Source organism: Biomphalaria glabrata, chromosome 6, assembly GCF_947242115.1.
Source record: "Biomphalaria glabrata chromosome 6, xgBioGlab47.1, whole genome shotgun sequence".
Lineage (NCBI taxonomy): Eukaryota > Metazoa > Mollusca > Gastropoda > Planorbidae > Biomphalaria > Biomphalaria glabrata.
The window spans coordinates 24,651,642-24,666,479 of NC_074716.1; the positions used below are offsets into that span (position 1 = coordinate 24,651,642).

Consider the following 14,838-nt stretch of genomic DNA (forward strand, 5'->3'; position numbering starts at 1 on the left):
ATCCCGACAAGATCAACGTCTAATCTTTCGACTCAGGACCGGACACAACAGAATGAGACAACATATGTACCGGAAGCTCAAAATTGGAACCAGTGAAATCTGCCCATGTGGAGTGTCACCCTAGAATGCTGATCATGTCCTACAAAACTGTTCTCTTTACCAAGAGGCCCGTACACTGGCCCCAAAACACTCCAATAGAAAGAAAACTATCTGGAGCGCTCCCTGATTTGGAAACCACTGCGCAGCTCATTTCATATATTGGTATAGTCATCTGAACGCTCCAACTTAACAATGAGAACCAAGAAGAAGAAGAAAATTGGAAAAAAAGGCCATTTTGTGGATCGAACCTACGATCTTCGCATTATTAGCGCGACACTTTATCAACTTCGCTGCCAGTTTTGGGATTCTCAAGACTTCAACCTATCCAACTTTCACACACCTTCCACCTTCCATGTTCCATCAATGAAGAAAGTGTAAGCTGATAGTAGCAACTCATAGATTTTTCCTTTGATAATTTTATGTCAAAAAAAATGTTTCTATACACATTTGTAATTATTAACAGTTTTCGCGTTTTCTGCGCAGATAAAGAAACCTCACTAAATCTTAGCACAGACACGCTCTATAAGATATATTCAAAAGTTATAAAAGATAATATATTTGATTACTAAAATATCACCATGGAGACCTTACCAGTTGACGAAAATAACCAAGCAACGTATCAGAAGAACGAGATTCGTCATCATGTGCCAGACTTTTTCACCAGCGCCATCTAATTCTATTTCTTCTAAATGTGCCACCTTGTCTGACAAGACGACATTATTTGTTTTGGCAGCTACTTTGATAATTTCTGATGCTTCCTTCAGCCTCTGTCTACTCACCAACCACCTCGGAGACTCATGTAATAATCTAGTAGGTAAACAAGAAAACAATATATTTTTATCATCGCAATAAATCCACGATCTTGATCTGGCGAGAAAAGGGTTTAAAAGTAAATAACTTACAAGAAATAGGAGATCATTAAAAAGTTAGGGACAGATAAAACGATCTGTAAATGTCGCCAGTTTCGTAAAACGTAGGCGATGCCTGTCAGAAGGAAGTGTCCAATAAGCCAGAAAAAAGATGAGATGATTCCTGCGTGTCTACGTTTAGTTGGGCCTACTAACTCCATACCTGGGGATCAAAATATCTGTTTTATATAAGACTAAATAAGATATGCTTTTAATATTACACTGGTTAATAATTAGTTCACACTTATGCTTTTTAAAGAAAAACACAGTAAGGCGCTTTTCAAATCAAAACAGACGTTTAACAGCATTGATTAATATTGCTAATAACTTCAGGCTAATTCGAAAGACAAATACAATTAATTATAATGGGTTTTAAAATAGAAAAATTGGAGAGCAAATCAGGACGACCTCTTGTAGAGTAAGAGAACTGGAGTTAGCTTTGCTGTCATATTGATATATATATATATATATATCAAAGATGAGCACATTTTTCAATTCCTATGGACTCGAAGATGACTGAAAAGTCCAATCCTCGCATGGGTAGATTTGGTCAGTTGCAGATAGACCTGCTTCTTCTCTCAGCTTTTTGTTGGTTCGGAGCACTTTCACCCTGGCCACTCTTCTTGCTTCAAATCTCGAGACTCCGAGACTCACAGCTTCACGCCATGAGGAGCGATCGAGAGCTAGTGCTTTCCAGCTGTGAACGTCAATATTGCATTCCTTGAAGAATCTCTTGATAGTGTCTTTATAGTGCTCCCATGGGAGCGCTTTTCTGCACACAGTTTCCCATACAGAAGTCGTTTTTCAATGTCCTTAAAACTTGAGAGAGTGGAACGGCGATGTCAATGCTACTCCAACGATTAAGCCTCCAGTAGCCAAAGACTTCCAAGAGCCGGCCCTGCATTTGGAATTGTTTTATCTTAGTCCAATCATTGGAAGCCATCTTGTTTCTTCGGAGTATCTTATGAGCATTTTTCTAGACTAGTACAATTACTAGCAGCCTTTCTTTCTATAGTCAGATGAGTTTGTTCATTTAAAGCTGTGAGGACTCGTGGCATAATTATGCTTTCTTTTCAGCATCCAGACTTTCATCAGTATTCGGTGAGTTTAAATTACGAAACTCGATGTGTTGTAAAGCTCAGGGGCGGACTGGGTGTCAGAACCGGTCTGGGCAATACCACTCGATTCAACAACTTGATTGCATAGGATATTCATAAAACTGATAGACCAACCCAATTATGCAATGCACATAAAACAGGAAAATCCATCTACGAGTCAATTTTTGTAACAGTGGATCTACAGACTGTTGTAAATTTAATAACGCCATAACATCAAGAAATACTTCCTAATTTTTTAATTCAGTGTCCCGTTTTAGATTCACACATGTATGTTTCCACTAGTTTGACTTCGATAGGACTATATAAACAAAACATAGGTCTTACATTGTTTGTTGATCTCTTAGTGTGTAAAGAGGATTCTCACAGAGGCGCTGTTTAAGTGTATAAGCGAATCCGTTATTTCGGAATCTGTGACTAGTATTACGTACACAGTTAAGTATGAAGGTAAGGCAAGGCCAATCACTTTTACGGGACTTACGACATTTAATCTGGCCTACTCAGTAATCCCAGCCGGCCCACTGGGCATTCGCCCTGTTGCCCATAAGCCAGTCCGCCCCTGATAAAGATAAATAATGTCTATACTAATTACCTGCAATAAAACAGCACCAATCAAAATACATTTTATTAACAAACCACAGAACTATATAAACTTTGGTATATATATGTATGTGTATAATGTATAGCTTTCGTAACTTCATTTTTTTTAAATTCTGTAAAAACGTGACTGACACTTGTAAGCTATATGCTCCCTGCAGCAACATAGCCCATCTTTAAGAAACTATAAAAATTGCAAATAAAATACAAGAAAAACAAATTGCACTCTATATAATAGAAGTTTTTCTTTTCAGTTTCAATACTAGGTTTAAAAAACGAGAAAAGTCTTTTTTCTTTTGTCAAGACGGGTTTCATTATCAATTACAAATAATTCAAATGGTATGTAAATGTATATTGTATATCTTAGCGTTTAAGCTAATTTAGGTAAATACAGCGTTCTCTAGTTCAAAATAATTTCAAGTCAGCTTCTAACGCTGTTAATGAAACAGATTGTCGAAAATCATCTTCAAATCAAGTGGCCAAGAATGTCCAAATATTTTTCCAACAAAAGATTTTGAGCTGTACTTAGAAAAAATGACTACTAAAAGTAAAATTGTTTAAATATATTGAACCCTTTTGTCGCTTACCAATGACATATGAAGCCAGGTACATACCACAGCCAAAGAAAGTGGCACAAAACTTCAAGACGACAAATGGAATGTAAGAGTGGACAAAGGCTACTGCAAGACCAGAAGCCAATTGTCCTATGGTACCCAGCAATACAACTTTCTTGCGACCTAGTCTAACGCATAAAAGAAAAAGAAAATACATAGATAGTTCATTGAAACAGACTGTTATAACACAAACACACGACTGTTATAACACAAACACGACTGTTATAACACAAACACACGACTGTTATAACACAAACACGACTGTTATAACACAAACACGACTGTTATAACACAAACACACGACTGTTATAACACAAACACCACTGTTATAACACAAACACGACTGTTATAACACAAACACACGACTGTTATAACACAAACACGACTGTTATAACACAAACACGACTGTTATAACACAAACACACGACTGTTATAACACAAACACGACTGTTATAACACAAACACGACTGTTATAACACAAACACACGACTGTTATAACACAAACACGACTGTTATAACACAAACACGACTGTTATAACACAAACACGACTGTTATAACACAAACACACGACTGTTATAACACAAACACACGACTGTTATAACACAAACACACGACTGTTATAGCACAAACACGACTGTTATAACACAAACACGATTGTTATAGCACAAACACGACTGTTATAACACAAACACTACTGTTATAACACAAACACGACTGTTATAACACAAACACGACTGTTATAACACAAACACGACTGTTATAACACAAACACGACTCATCAGGGAACGATTAGAGAAAAACAATACGTTTCTTTTAAGTGTCTTCAAGAATGGGGCGTGTGGATTAAAGTTAACTCCTTGGCCACCTAACTGAGAAGTTATATTTCTAAATTTAACTTGAGCAATTTTTTTAAAACTTTAAACCCTGTCCCAGACGCTTGTATGTCCACAAAAACAGATTGCAACAGAATGCACTGAGCTTACATGCGTGCTCTACAATAAGAATTATCAAAAGAAATAACACCTAGTCCTCAATCCTTTAACTGGAAATATTTTAAGTGAATATAGCATACTGCATGAATATAACATTCTACGTGAATATAACATACTACGTGAATATAACATTCTACTTGAATATAACATACTACGTGAATATAACATTCTACGTGAATATAACATTCTACTTGAATATAACATACTACATGAATATAGCATACTGCATGAATATAACATTCTACGTGAATATAACATACTACGTGAATATAACATTCTACTTAAATATATAATACTACGTGAATATAACATTCTACGTGAATATAACATTCTACTTGAATATAACATACTACATGAATATAACATTCTACTTGAATATAACATTCTACTTGAATATAACATACTACGTGAATATAACATTCTACTTGAATATAACATACTACGTGAATATAACATTCTACGTGAATATAACATTCTACTTGAATATAACATACTACGTGAATATAACATACTACGTGAATATAACATTCTACGTGAATATAACATTCTACTTGAATATAACATACTACGTGAATATAATATTCTACGTGAATATAATATAATTAGTGAATATAGCATCCTATGTGAATTTAATATACATAGTGAATATAATATACTTTTATGAATATAACGTTTTAGTTGAATATAATTTACTTGGAGTATATAACATTTTACGTAGCTTTGGCTTTAGCCTTTATTGGAGATTTATGTTTAAGGTTTTCATTATAAATGAAACAATTTTAGGGACTTTGGCGTTAGGGACTTTGACGTTAGGGACTTTGACGTTAGGGACTTTGACGTTAGGGACTTTGACGTTGTCTACTCAAAGATACAGACGAAACAGTTTCGAGAATTTCATTCTGTCCTGCTAAAAAGTGCATACAAATTATAAAAAAAACAACAACATAGTTTATCATTACTTCTCTTATTCTAGACACCGGATACACCAATAAAATTGCTATTAATGGAAGCTTGTTATCCATTTGCCTCCATGATAATGATCATTATCTGAGAATTATGTTTGAAATATAAAATCAAGAATATGTATTGACCTAATCATGAGATAATTTTGATACACGGAGAATGAAGTCTCTTGAGTAGACTACGGAACTATTGATAAGCATTGATTTATTTATTTACTTTAGAAATGCTAAATTTGGAAGTGGGGTGGGGTGAGAAGGGAAATACTCGAACACAAGATAAATAACTTACACGTCAGAGAGTGTTCCTAAGATGAAAGATCCTGCCATCAAGCCCCCCATCACAGCCATGCTTACGTATGTTTTATAAGTCACGTGATGACAGACCATGTTCATCTAAGGAAATGTTGGCACAAAAAGTACAGACAAATAAATAGTGCGACAAAGCACCACCTGCTCATCATTCTACACAAAACAATGTCATAGTGTTAATAAAACGGTACAAGAATTGATCTCACAGCTATTTAATAAGTGGCACAGTTGTATTATAAGGAGGAGGGCGGATGATCAAGGATATATGGATTCTTTATCGAACCAGCATTTGAAGTGACCATGAGGCGATTCTTTAAATTTCATTGAGATGGAATACGAAAAGGTTATAGTGTTTAAATCTTTTTCAGAGAAACATGCCCTTACTATTTACTTTATACAATGTGTGAATGGCTGTTTAATAGCAAACAGTTTAGATATACTATTCGCTACCAACATTAGTAACAAAAACTGCAAATAGTTTTGATGCAAATATGTGTAAATATATCCACAATCCTAAGGGATAAATTTGAATGTAAATATATCCCACAAACCTCTGTGACAAATGTGGATGTAAATATTTCCTTGCTGTAAACCCATTTGTCACACTTTCTGGTCATGTTGCTCCAGTCTCTCTGTGTGACATCTTTGACAAACACTTCACATTGGGAGTACATGTTCTTCTGACTCAGCCATGGGATAGATTGATTGATGAGGTCAGCATGCCAGGGACCTTGGCTCGCGTACGTGTCATTGTCCAGTTCCGGAATGGCACACCTGAATATTTCAAAGATCATAGATCTGTAAAATATTTTTTTAACCTGTCAATATCCCCTTCCTGGTGGGGCACTACAAAAAGTAACTTTCTAAATTTGCAATTTAAGTGGATATGAACCACAGCATACATCTTATTCTCGCCCAAATATTTTTTTCATTTCTATATTAAAGTTTTAACATTTTAAAATCTCAAAATAATTTGTTCATTTTTCTTTTCTTTTTATGACTTAAATATGACATTTCTAATAGTGTACTCACTCAATTTAAATCTTTCTTTTCTTTTTATGACTTAAATATGACATTTCTAATAGTGTACTCACTCAATTTAAATCTTTCTTTTCGTTTTATGACTTAAATATGACATTTCTAATAAATTTAAATCTTTCTTTTCGTTTTTTGTATATAGTATGTAGGCTTTTAAAATACCATACAGGAATTTGTTGCTGAGAGGCATACGCCGCTTAGATACCAATCAAGTGGATCGAGCTCGAAACTCGACTCAAGATGTGTTTTGTAAGCTGAGCACAGATACCTTCTCCCAGATAACTCCTGCATCTACTGGTACACAAAAGATATCTTGGAATCTAGCGCACTGCTATAAGCAGGAATGATGGGCTATATAAGACCAATTGTTAAATAATTCTATTGTTTAGCAGCCCACTTATCGTTTCAATGCAATTCTTGTTTGAATCTCCCATTGATATAAAGTTCACCTGTGATCTGGTACAGCGAGTACAAACACTGACATCAAGATATGGAAAGCTGTAGGGATAGTGACTAGACAGGCCAGAAAATACATTCGCTTCTGGTAACGTCCAAATTCTCCTAGCTCCTGAATGATCTCATCAAACTTCATTCTCACATTCAGAGTCACTTGGTGCAGCAGACACTTGATATACAACTGAACTGAAAATACAAACATGTGACGGCTAAAAAATGTAATGTTATTTTTTTCAAGACTGGTTGATTTTCAAATACATTAATATCTGGTGAAAAAAAAACTGTTAGCGTTTTGATTTAGAGGCTAAATAAGCAGACAAAGTTTGTTAGAGAGTACCATTGTACAAAGATTTAAAGTTTGGTGGCCATCAAAACGGTTTTGTTTTTACTTACAAATAAACTGCCCTGGCACAGGGACCGACGAAATCAATCTAATAAGATTCTTCTTTTGATCAGTGACTTAAACTAAACTACATGCTATTATTTGTGGTGACTATTGATATTCTCTCTTCGAGTCCCTTGTAGTTTGTTATCATCTTGTTGTGTTTGAAATGGAAAGAGTAACAGAGGGACACTGTAACACTGTCATGATGACCTATATAATCTATTTATAGAATAAATTGCTATGAGTTCCTGCCTTCACACTAGAATAGAAAACAGGTAGGCTATAATTTTAATGTTAAACTTTATTTTCCAAGATTACGAATTCTATGAATGTGTAAATACATCTCTGAGTTCAATGTATAGATACAAGGCCGTCGAGAAAAGGAGGAGGAGAGTCTTGAAAGAGGAAAAGACTCAAGGGATGACACTGAATTAAACATCTCTAAAAGGGAAATGACTTAATGGATGACATCAATTTAACATCTCTAGAGGGGAAAAGACTCAAGGGATGACACTAAACATCTCTAGAGAAGAATAGACTCAAGGGATGACACTGAATTAAACATCTCTAAAAGGGAAATGACTTAATGGATGACACTAACTTAACATCTCTAAAGGGGAAAAGGCTCAAGGGATGACATCAATTTAACATTTCTAGAGGGGAAAAGACTCAAGGGATGACACTTAACATCTCTAGAAGAGAAAAGACTCAAGGGATCACACGAAATTAAACATCTCTAAAGGGGATAATACCAAATTGATGACACTAAACTTCTCTAAAGGGGAAAAGACTCAGGGACTGACACTTCCTCAACATCTCTAAAGGGGAAAAGAATCAAGAGAGGACACTCAATTTAACATCTCTAAGGGGAAAAGAATCAGGAGAGGACACTCAATTTAACATCTCTAAAGGGGAAAAGAATTAAGGGATGACAATCAACTCAACAAATATATTCTCTACATAAAGACCAAGCATCGTGAAATGATCTATATTCTAATTAGTTTAGTGTAATTAAATACTCGTCCATTCAATTTTTTAGCGGCCCCCGTAAGGGGAAAAAGCCGCTATTAGGTTTGTGCAAAATGTCCGTCTGTCCGTCTGTCCGTCTGTCCGTCTGTCACACTCAGATCTCAAAAACTAGAAGAGATATGAAAAATATTATTTCATCATTAAATGCGGCTTGAAAAGTTTAGGTGCAACGGCTACTTTTGGTTTTCTAAAAGCAAACCGTTTAATTTATAAAATTAATTATGCAAGCGATTTTTTCATAAAAATACACCAATTCTAAAACAATTACGTAAATGTAAGGGAGGCAATGTTACAATATGCTAACAAAGATGGACAATTGTTGTGTATTTTCAGTATCACTAAGTCAAATATATTTTTAAAATGTACAGGAAATGTTTACAACAAATATAAATAATAGTTAACGATGTTTTTTCTGGTCAACTAGCTGCTAAAATTAAAAAAAAACATTTCTGTTTGTTTATAAAGGCTAATAATGCATTTTGTATGTAAATATCACGCACATTTTTTTTAATGGACTTTTTATGCAGCGATTTTCGTGCAGTAGCGTAACGTCGCTACATGACCAGGTGCTAAACCAATTCCTTAAAATTTTTTAAAAAATCTGATTTTATTTATTTTTTCTTTAGTGCCCCATCCGAATAAAAGAAGATTATTTTTGTGCGTTTTGTCTGTTGGTCGGTCTGTCCGTCACGATTAGATTAAAAAAAACTAGAACTCTAAAAGCTATTGAAAATCTGATTTACTCTTTAATGTTCCTCCCGTAACATCTCAATAGTTTTAATTATCTAAAAATTGATTGTTCCGGATTTTTTTGTGCAAAACTAATCAACCCCAACAAATGTTTGTTTGCTCTTCTAATTTATATTACATTCAATTTCCATGCTTAAACGTTGCAAAAACACATTATCAATAATATGTTGTTCCGTTTTTTATGTAAATAGCATATTAATGCTAAATCAAAAACTCTATACTGACTTATATTTCATTAAGTGTAAAAATGTTCCGGATATTGTTTTATAAAACATGAATTATGCCTAATGATTTTTTGAAATCGCATAATTTACTAATATTATACTTATATTATTTGACAATGCGTCACTATAATTTGGTTATCAATATCAAATTGTTCCGTATTTTTATCTTTAAACAAATTTTAAAAATATCGACAATAGGTTGTTTTGGGCTTTAAAAAAAAGTAATTTACTAGAATTGATTACTGAAAATTACTTTTTAGACATTTAATTTTTTTGCTAAACATAACATAGAAGTTTTGTAATCGATAAAGAAAGTTCCGGATTTTGTTTCTTATAAATCGTCGCCAGAAATTTCCAAATTTATTTAAAAATCTACTAACGCCAAATAATTGTTTGAACTCCCTCTTCTAATTAATAAACAAATAATCTTCTCATTTACGAAACAAAGTTTTTAGGGATTTTTATGAAAAATATTTTAACTCACTACTCTCTTACAGTACATTTAACTTTCTACCTAAAACATTAAAAAATCTAATTATCGTTAATATTATGTTCCGATTTTTAAAGAAAACAGAATCCAAACACCAAAGTAAGGTATGAAAATCTCTCCACATGGCTGTAGTACATCTAATTTTTATACGAGACCATCCAAAAAATTTAATTAACGGTATTTCATTTATCTGAAATTCTCTTTTTCTTTTACTATTTATACAAACATCCGGAACAATCTATTATATAAACTTTTCAATTGTGTTCATACCTAAAAATTATTGCGATGTTTTGAAACGTAGAATAAAGGTTAATCAATTTTTAATAACTTTTAGTTGTTGTTTTTTTTTTTTATATCAAGATGACGGACGGACCGACTGACAGACAAAACGCAAAAACAATGCGGCTTTGATCCTTTTTAAATAAATTCTATTAGAACTCAGTGCACCAATGTCTATGAACCCTCGTTAAATATCTCGTGTAAATAAAGACATTTTTTTTAAGGTACCGGTATTAGCCTATTGTGAGGTAATGGAATTTTTTTTCTTTGACGTCATATGAATGGACTCTTTAAATGTAATGTTAAAAGAACGCACTCGGTGCACCAATGTCTATTAACCCTCGAAAAATTGCTTGTATTAATAAAAACATATTTTAGTCTAGCTAGGCCGTGTGACGTAGTGTTTTTTTTTTCTTCTGACGATATATGGAATTAATTCTTCAAATGAAATGAAAAAAGAACTCGGTATAGTAATGTTTATTAAGCCTCGTTATGTGACTCGCGTTTAAAAAAGGAATGATATCTTGATTTAGATCTAATCTAGATTTTTTAAACTAGATCTAGATTTTTATTACAGTATATCTAGATCTTGATTTATATTCTAATTAAAATTATTTTAGAGTCTATATCTAGAATTTGTAGATCTAGTTTAGACTAAAATAGACTAGATTAAGATGTAGAATTTCAATTTCTAAACTTTAAGTGTAAAAAAAAAGTGTAGATTTTCATTTCCAAACGTTTTGATCAATATTGTAATGTTTTAATATACTAAAACTAATCTACTATTTTTTTATTTAATTTAAATTTAAATTTACGGCAAATGAATCTTTGAAACATTATTACTTTTGACCATCGGATGGCTGCCTGGTCGTGCGGTTTTCGCGCTAGACTGTCGTTCAGATTTATGGATGGTCCAGGGTTCAAACCCTGCCCGCTCCCATCCCCCGTCGTCCTGCGGGAGGTTTGGGCTAGGAAGTAATTATCTTCAACTCTGAAGGAACATCCAAAACATGTAAAACATTTTACATTAAAATTAAATCACTTCTTGAATATTATTTGAGAATATGCAGATCCGACAGGGATCCGACTTCGACGGGGGCCGCCTCTGAGTTTGTGTAACACAAACTCTCTTTGTAATCTTGTTTTATTTGTTTACTGTAATTAGATACTCGGCCTTTTAACAATTTATCTTTTAATTATAAGTCAGCCTATAGTTTTGTGCACTTTTAAGTTTTCACAGGATACTCAGAATGTTACCCCATGTATACGATTGGGCCTATCATTAGATCTCTTCTGTTCTAACACAACAACACAAAAATGTAAAGGGTTGGGGAGCATTAAGGATGTCAACACTGTTTTGTGACTGTTTTTGTACCTCGAGCTAAACCTTCCTATTCCTATTCTAAACAAAGCTATTGATGTTTTGTTTGATATAGAGAAGACCGTGCGAGACAAAAACTGTTGCTCGATCCAGATTGTGTTGTCTAGTTCAGTGGTTCTCAAACTGTGGTCCATGGGGGATTGAGACCAGCTGTTTGATTGAAAAAAAAAGGGATATGGGAGTCGAATCTCTAGTCATGAGGGAAACAACTCCAGCAGTTTGTTTGTTTCCCTCTTTCAATTAGTCCTCTTAGATTCCAGCTCAACAATCATTTATATCTGGTTTATATCTTGTTTATATCTTGTTTATATCTGGTTTATATCTGGTTTATATCTGGTTTATATCTTGTTTTTATCTGGTTTATATCTATCTTGTTTATATCTTGTTTATATCTTGTTTATATCTTGTTTATATCTTGTTTATATCTGGTTTATATCTTGTTTATATCTTGTTTATATCTGGTTTATATCTTGTTTATATCTTGTTTATATCTGGTTTATATCTTGTTTATATCTTGTTTATATCTTGTTTATATCTTGTCTTTATCTATATTGCATTTTTCTACAACACAATTAACGTAGACATTTTTTGATGAAATCATTTTTATATAGATTGCACTAATAAGTTGTTTGGTGTTTCTGTAGCTAGTGGTTTTTCTACAGGGTAGGGTAGCTAGCCCTACGCCCAACTTTCCTCCTTTCTCAGCCGGGCTTGGGACCGTCACATACGTAGTTGTACTAATAAGTAGTTGTATATATATATATATATATATATATATGCTAGCGTTAGCCACCGTCTACGCCTGCTGTTTGTTTGTAGACCATATATTGTTTATTTTGAAATTGACCCCGCCCATTAAACATAGGACATATGCAGATATTATATATATGCAGACATAGTTCATATCATTTAGTTGAAATGAGCAGTAGTATGTTTAATCGAAACTAGACATTCGTCTCCTTGTATATAGGTCCAATTTCTTGTAGCTCATATTATTATTATTGTACTAAATTGTTATCACTTCTTTAATTCATCGTATTGACATTTAAACAAATGTACCTATTGATCTGTATTGTTAATTAAGATTATATTCTTCTGTACTTTCTTTTCTATTGTTGTTTAATATAGTACTTTTCTACTGTTGTTTAATATAGTACTTTTCTATTGTTATTTAATATAGTACTTTTCTACTGTTGGCTATGTCAGATTTCAATGATTTTTCTAATCTACTTTGTTGTAAAAAATAATATTTGTACCTGGATTAATTTCAAATCTTATCAAAAGACCATCTGATGATCAAAGTTAAACAAAAGTCGATGATTTGTTCAGTCCTCATGTGCAGATGATGTCGACCAGTCAGCGACTCGAAGGTCTTGAAGTGCGAATGATCTCTCGAACATACGATTGTCAAAGTACAAGCTACAACAAACAAAAAAACTCGTTTAGTTTTAAACATTTTAGCCCGAAATTCGGCTTCACTACTTATATCTACTTATATATAAGGGGAGCGCTGGCCGAGTGGCTAAAGCGCTTTGTTTCAAAACGGAGAGGTCCCAGATTCTGGATTTTAAGGGCGCCTCTGAGTCAAACCAACTCTAATGGATACCTGGCGTTGGCTAAGTAATGCGGTTGGTCGTTGTGCTGGCCACATAACACGGCGCTTTCGTTAACCGTGGGCCAAATAAACAGAGGAGCTTTACATGACAAGGTCTGAAAGGGGAATTTTACTCTTACTCTAATTATAGCTGAAATGAAGGCCGGCTATACGGCAGTGCTGAACATTAATAGCGGCCTCAACATAATGAGAAATATTCATATTAAATATAATTGAGAGGAAACATAAAATAAATTTACAATAACTCTTTTATTCCTAATTTTTCTTTGATACAGTCATAAAATATATGTTTATTAAAATTTTCGAAAGAGGACAGGTCTCCACAAGAACCTTGCCTAGGAAGTTCGTGAATCCGTCCCTTGCTAAACCATCTGGGAACAACAAATGTCAGAATCTTCCGAGGAAAAATATAAAAAAAACACAATCAAGAAATATAAACATGTATTGTAATCAACATAGAATTATATAACCATTTAGCAATAGCCATTGGCTTTTTCATTTAAATACAATGGAAATTAAAGTGGAAAAACACAATGTTGCCAGTTCTTATCAAGACCTTCAACGCTTTCATTTTAAGATTCTGTTGACATATTAGCGTCAAGCAGTACATGTCACGTGTTCCAAGTTACACGCATTAAAACTCATGTTCATTTATCTAGAGGCAGAAGCAGCAAGCGAGGGTCACACGTATTAAATATTTATCACGCGGTCCTTTGCATCGTGATACCTTCGACTTGCAGCTTTTAGTTCACATTACAAAATAATGTCTTGATTACATTCGAGTCAACTTACAAACACATCAACTCATACAGACTTTGTGACCAGCTGAAGAACTTTAGAACCGATATTACGCGTTGTCACCTCGTTTCAATCCTTGGAGATAACATTAAGTGTGATGCTAAGGAAACGAATTACATTGGATATGGCTGACCCCACAAGTCATGTGAATTTAAAAACATGCAAAATATTTTTAAAATACTTTAAAAAAATATCTTATCTATGTAGAAGAACTCCACATTTACAAGCATAATATCTCAATACTGTATGACTGTGTATTTTCCCTTTTCTATATCAAACAAATTAGGATGTCAAAATCGGCCCTGGCAATACCATACGATCCGGACAACCATTGGCGTGCCATGTGTGGTGGAATAAGTCCGCCGATCGGTTCATTTGCACTTCCCGATGGAGACGTTGGCCTGCGACTTCTAGGGGTAAAGTCTTAGAGCCACAACGTGGTAAATATTTTGTTGGTATTATATAGGCACATAGACAGGAACAAGCAAAACGCAAAGCTTAATGATTTTGTGGAAGAACAAATATTTAATAAAGAATAATTAAGAAGAAATACAATCGATGAGTATGGGGGAGGGGATGTACAAGGTGATTTATAACGAATTATAAGCCAATATCATCACTGGGATGTTGCTTATAAAACTCGTGTATGGTTTGCTTATTCGGCTGTCTCTCACTTATCTGTATTCAAGGTTCCCCTTCGGGGTGGGGTAAGTTGAAGCTCCGTTGTGCTGGCAGCCAATTTCTGGTGCCCTGCGGGTAGGCAGGCACTAGTGTGATGAAAATGAGGATGCCACGC

General features: G+C 34.0%; 1 protein-coding gene across 3 annotated transcripts in view; it reads right to left on the minus strand.

Annotated features, from left to right (window-relative positions):
* LOC106050920 (organic cation transporter protein-like) overlaps positions 1-14,121 on the minus strand; it is a 27,691-nt gene extending 13,570 nt beyond the window's left edge. The window contains exons 1-8 of one of the 3 annotated variants that reach the window (XM_056032348.1): positions 14,037-14,121; positions 12,886-13,048; positions 7,085-7,277; positions 6,149-6,371; positions 5,578-5,681; positions 3,307-3,461; positions 1,002-1,170; positions 691-906 (exon numbers count right to left, since the gene is read on the minus strand). In XM_056032348.1, coding sequence (XP_055888323.1) covers positions 691-906; positions 1,002-1,170; positions 3,307-3,461; positions 5,578-5,681; positions 6,149-6,371; positions 7,085-7,227 — 1,010 coding nt within the window. In that variant the 5' untranslated portion in view covers positions 7,228-7,277; positions 12,886-13,048; positions 14,037-14,121. The other 2 variants (XM_056032347.1, XM_056032346.1) reach the window with 2 other exon arrangements.
* Between the last annotated feature and the right edge of the window lie 717 nt (positions 14,122-14,838).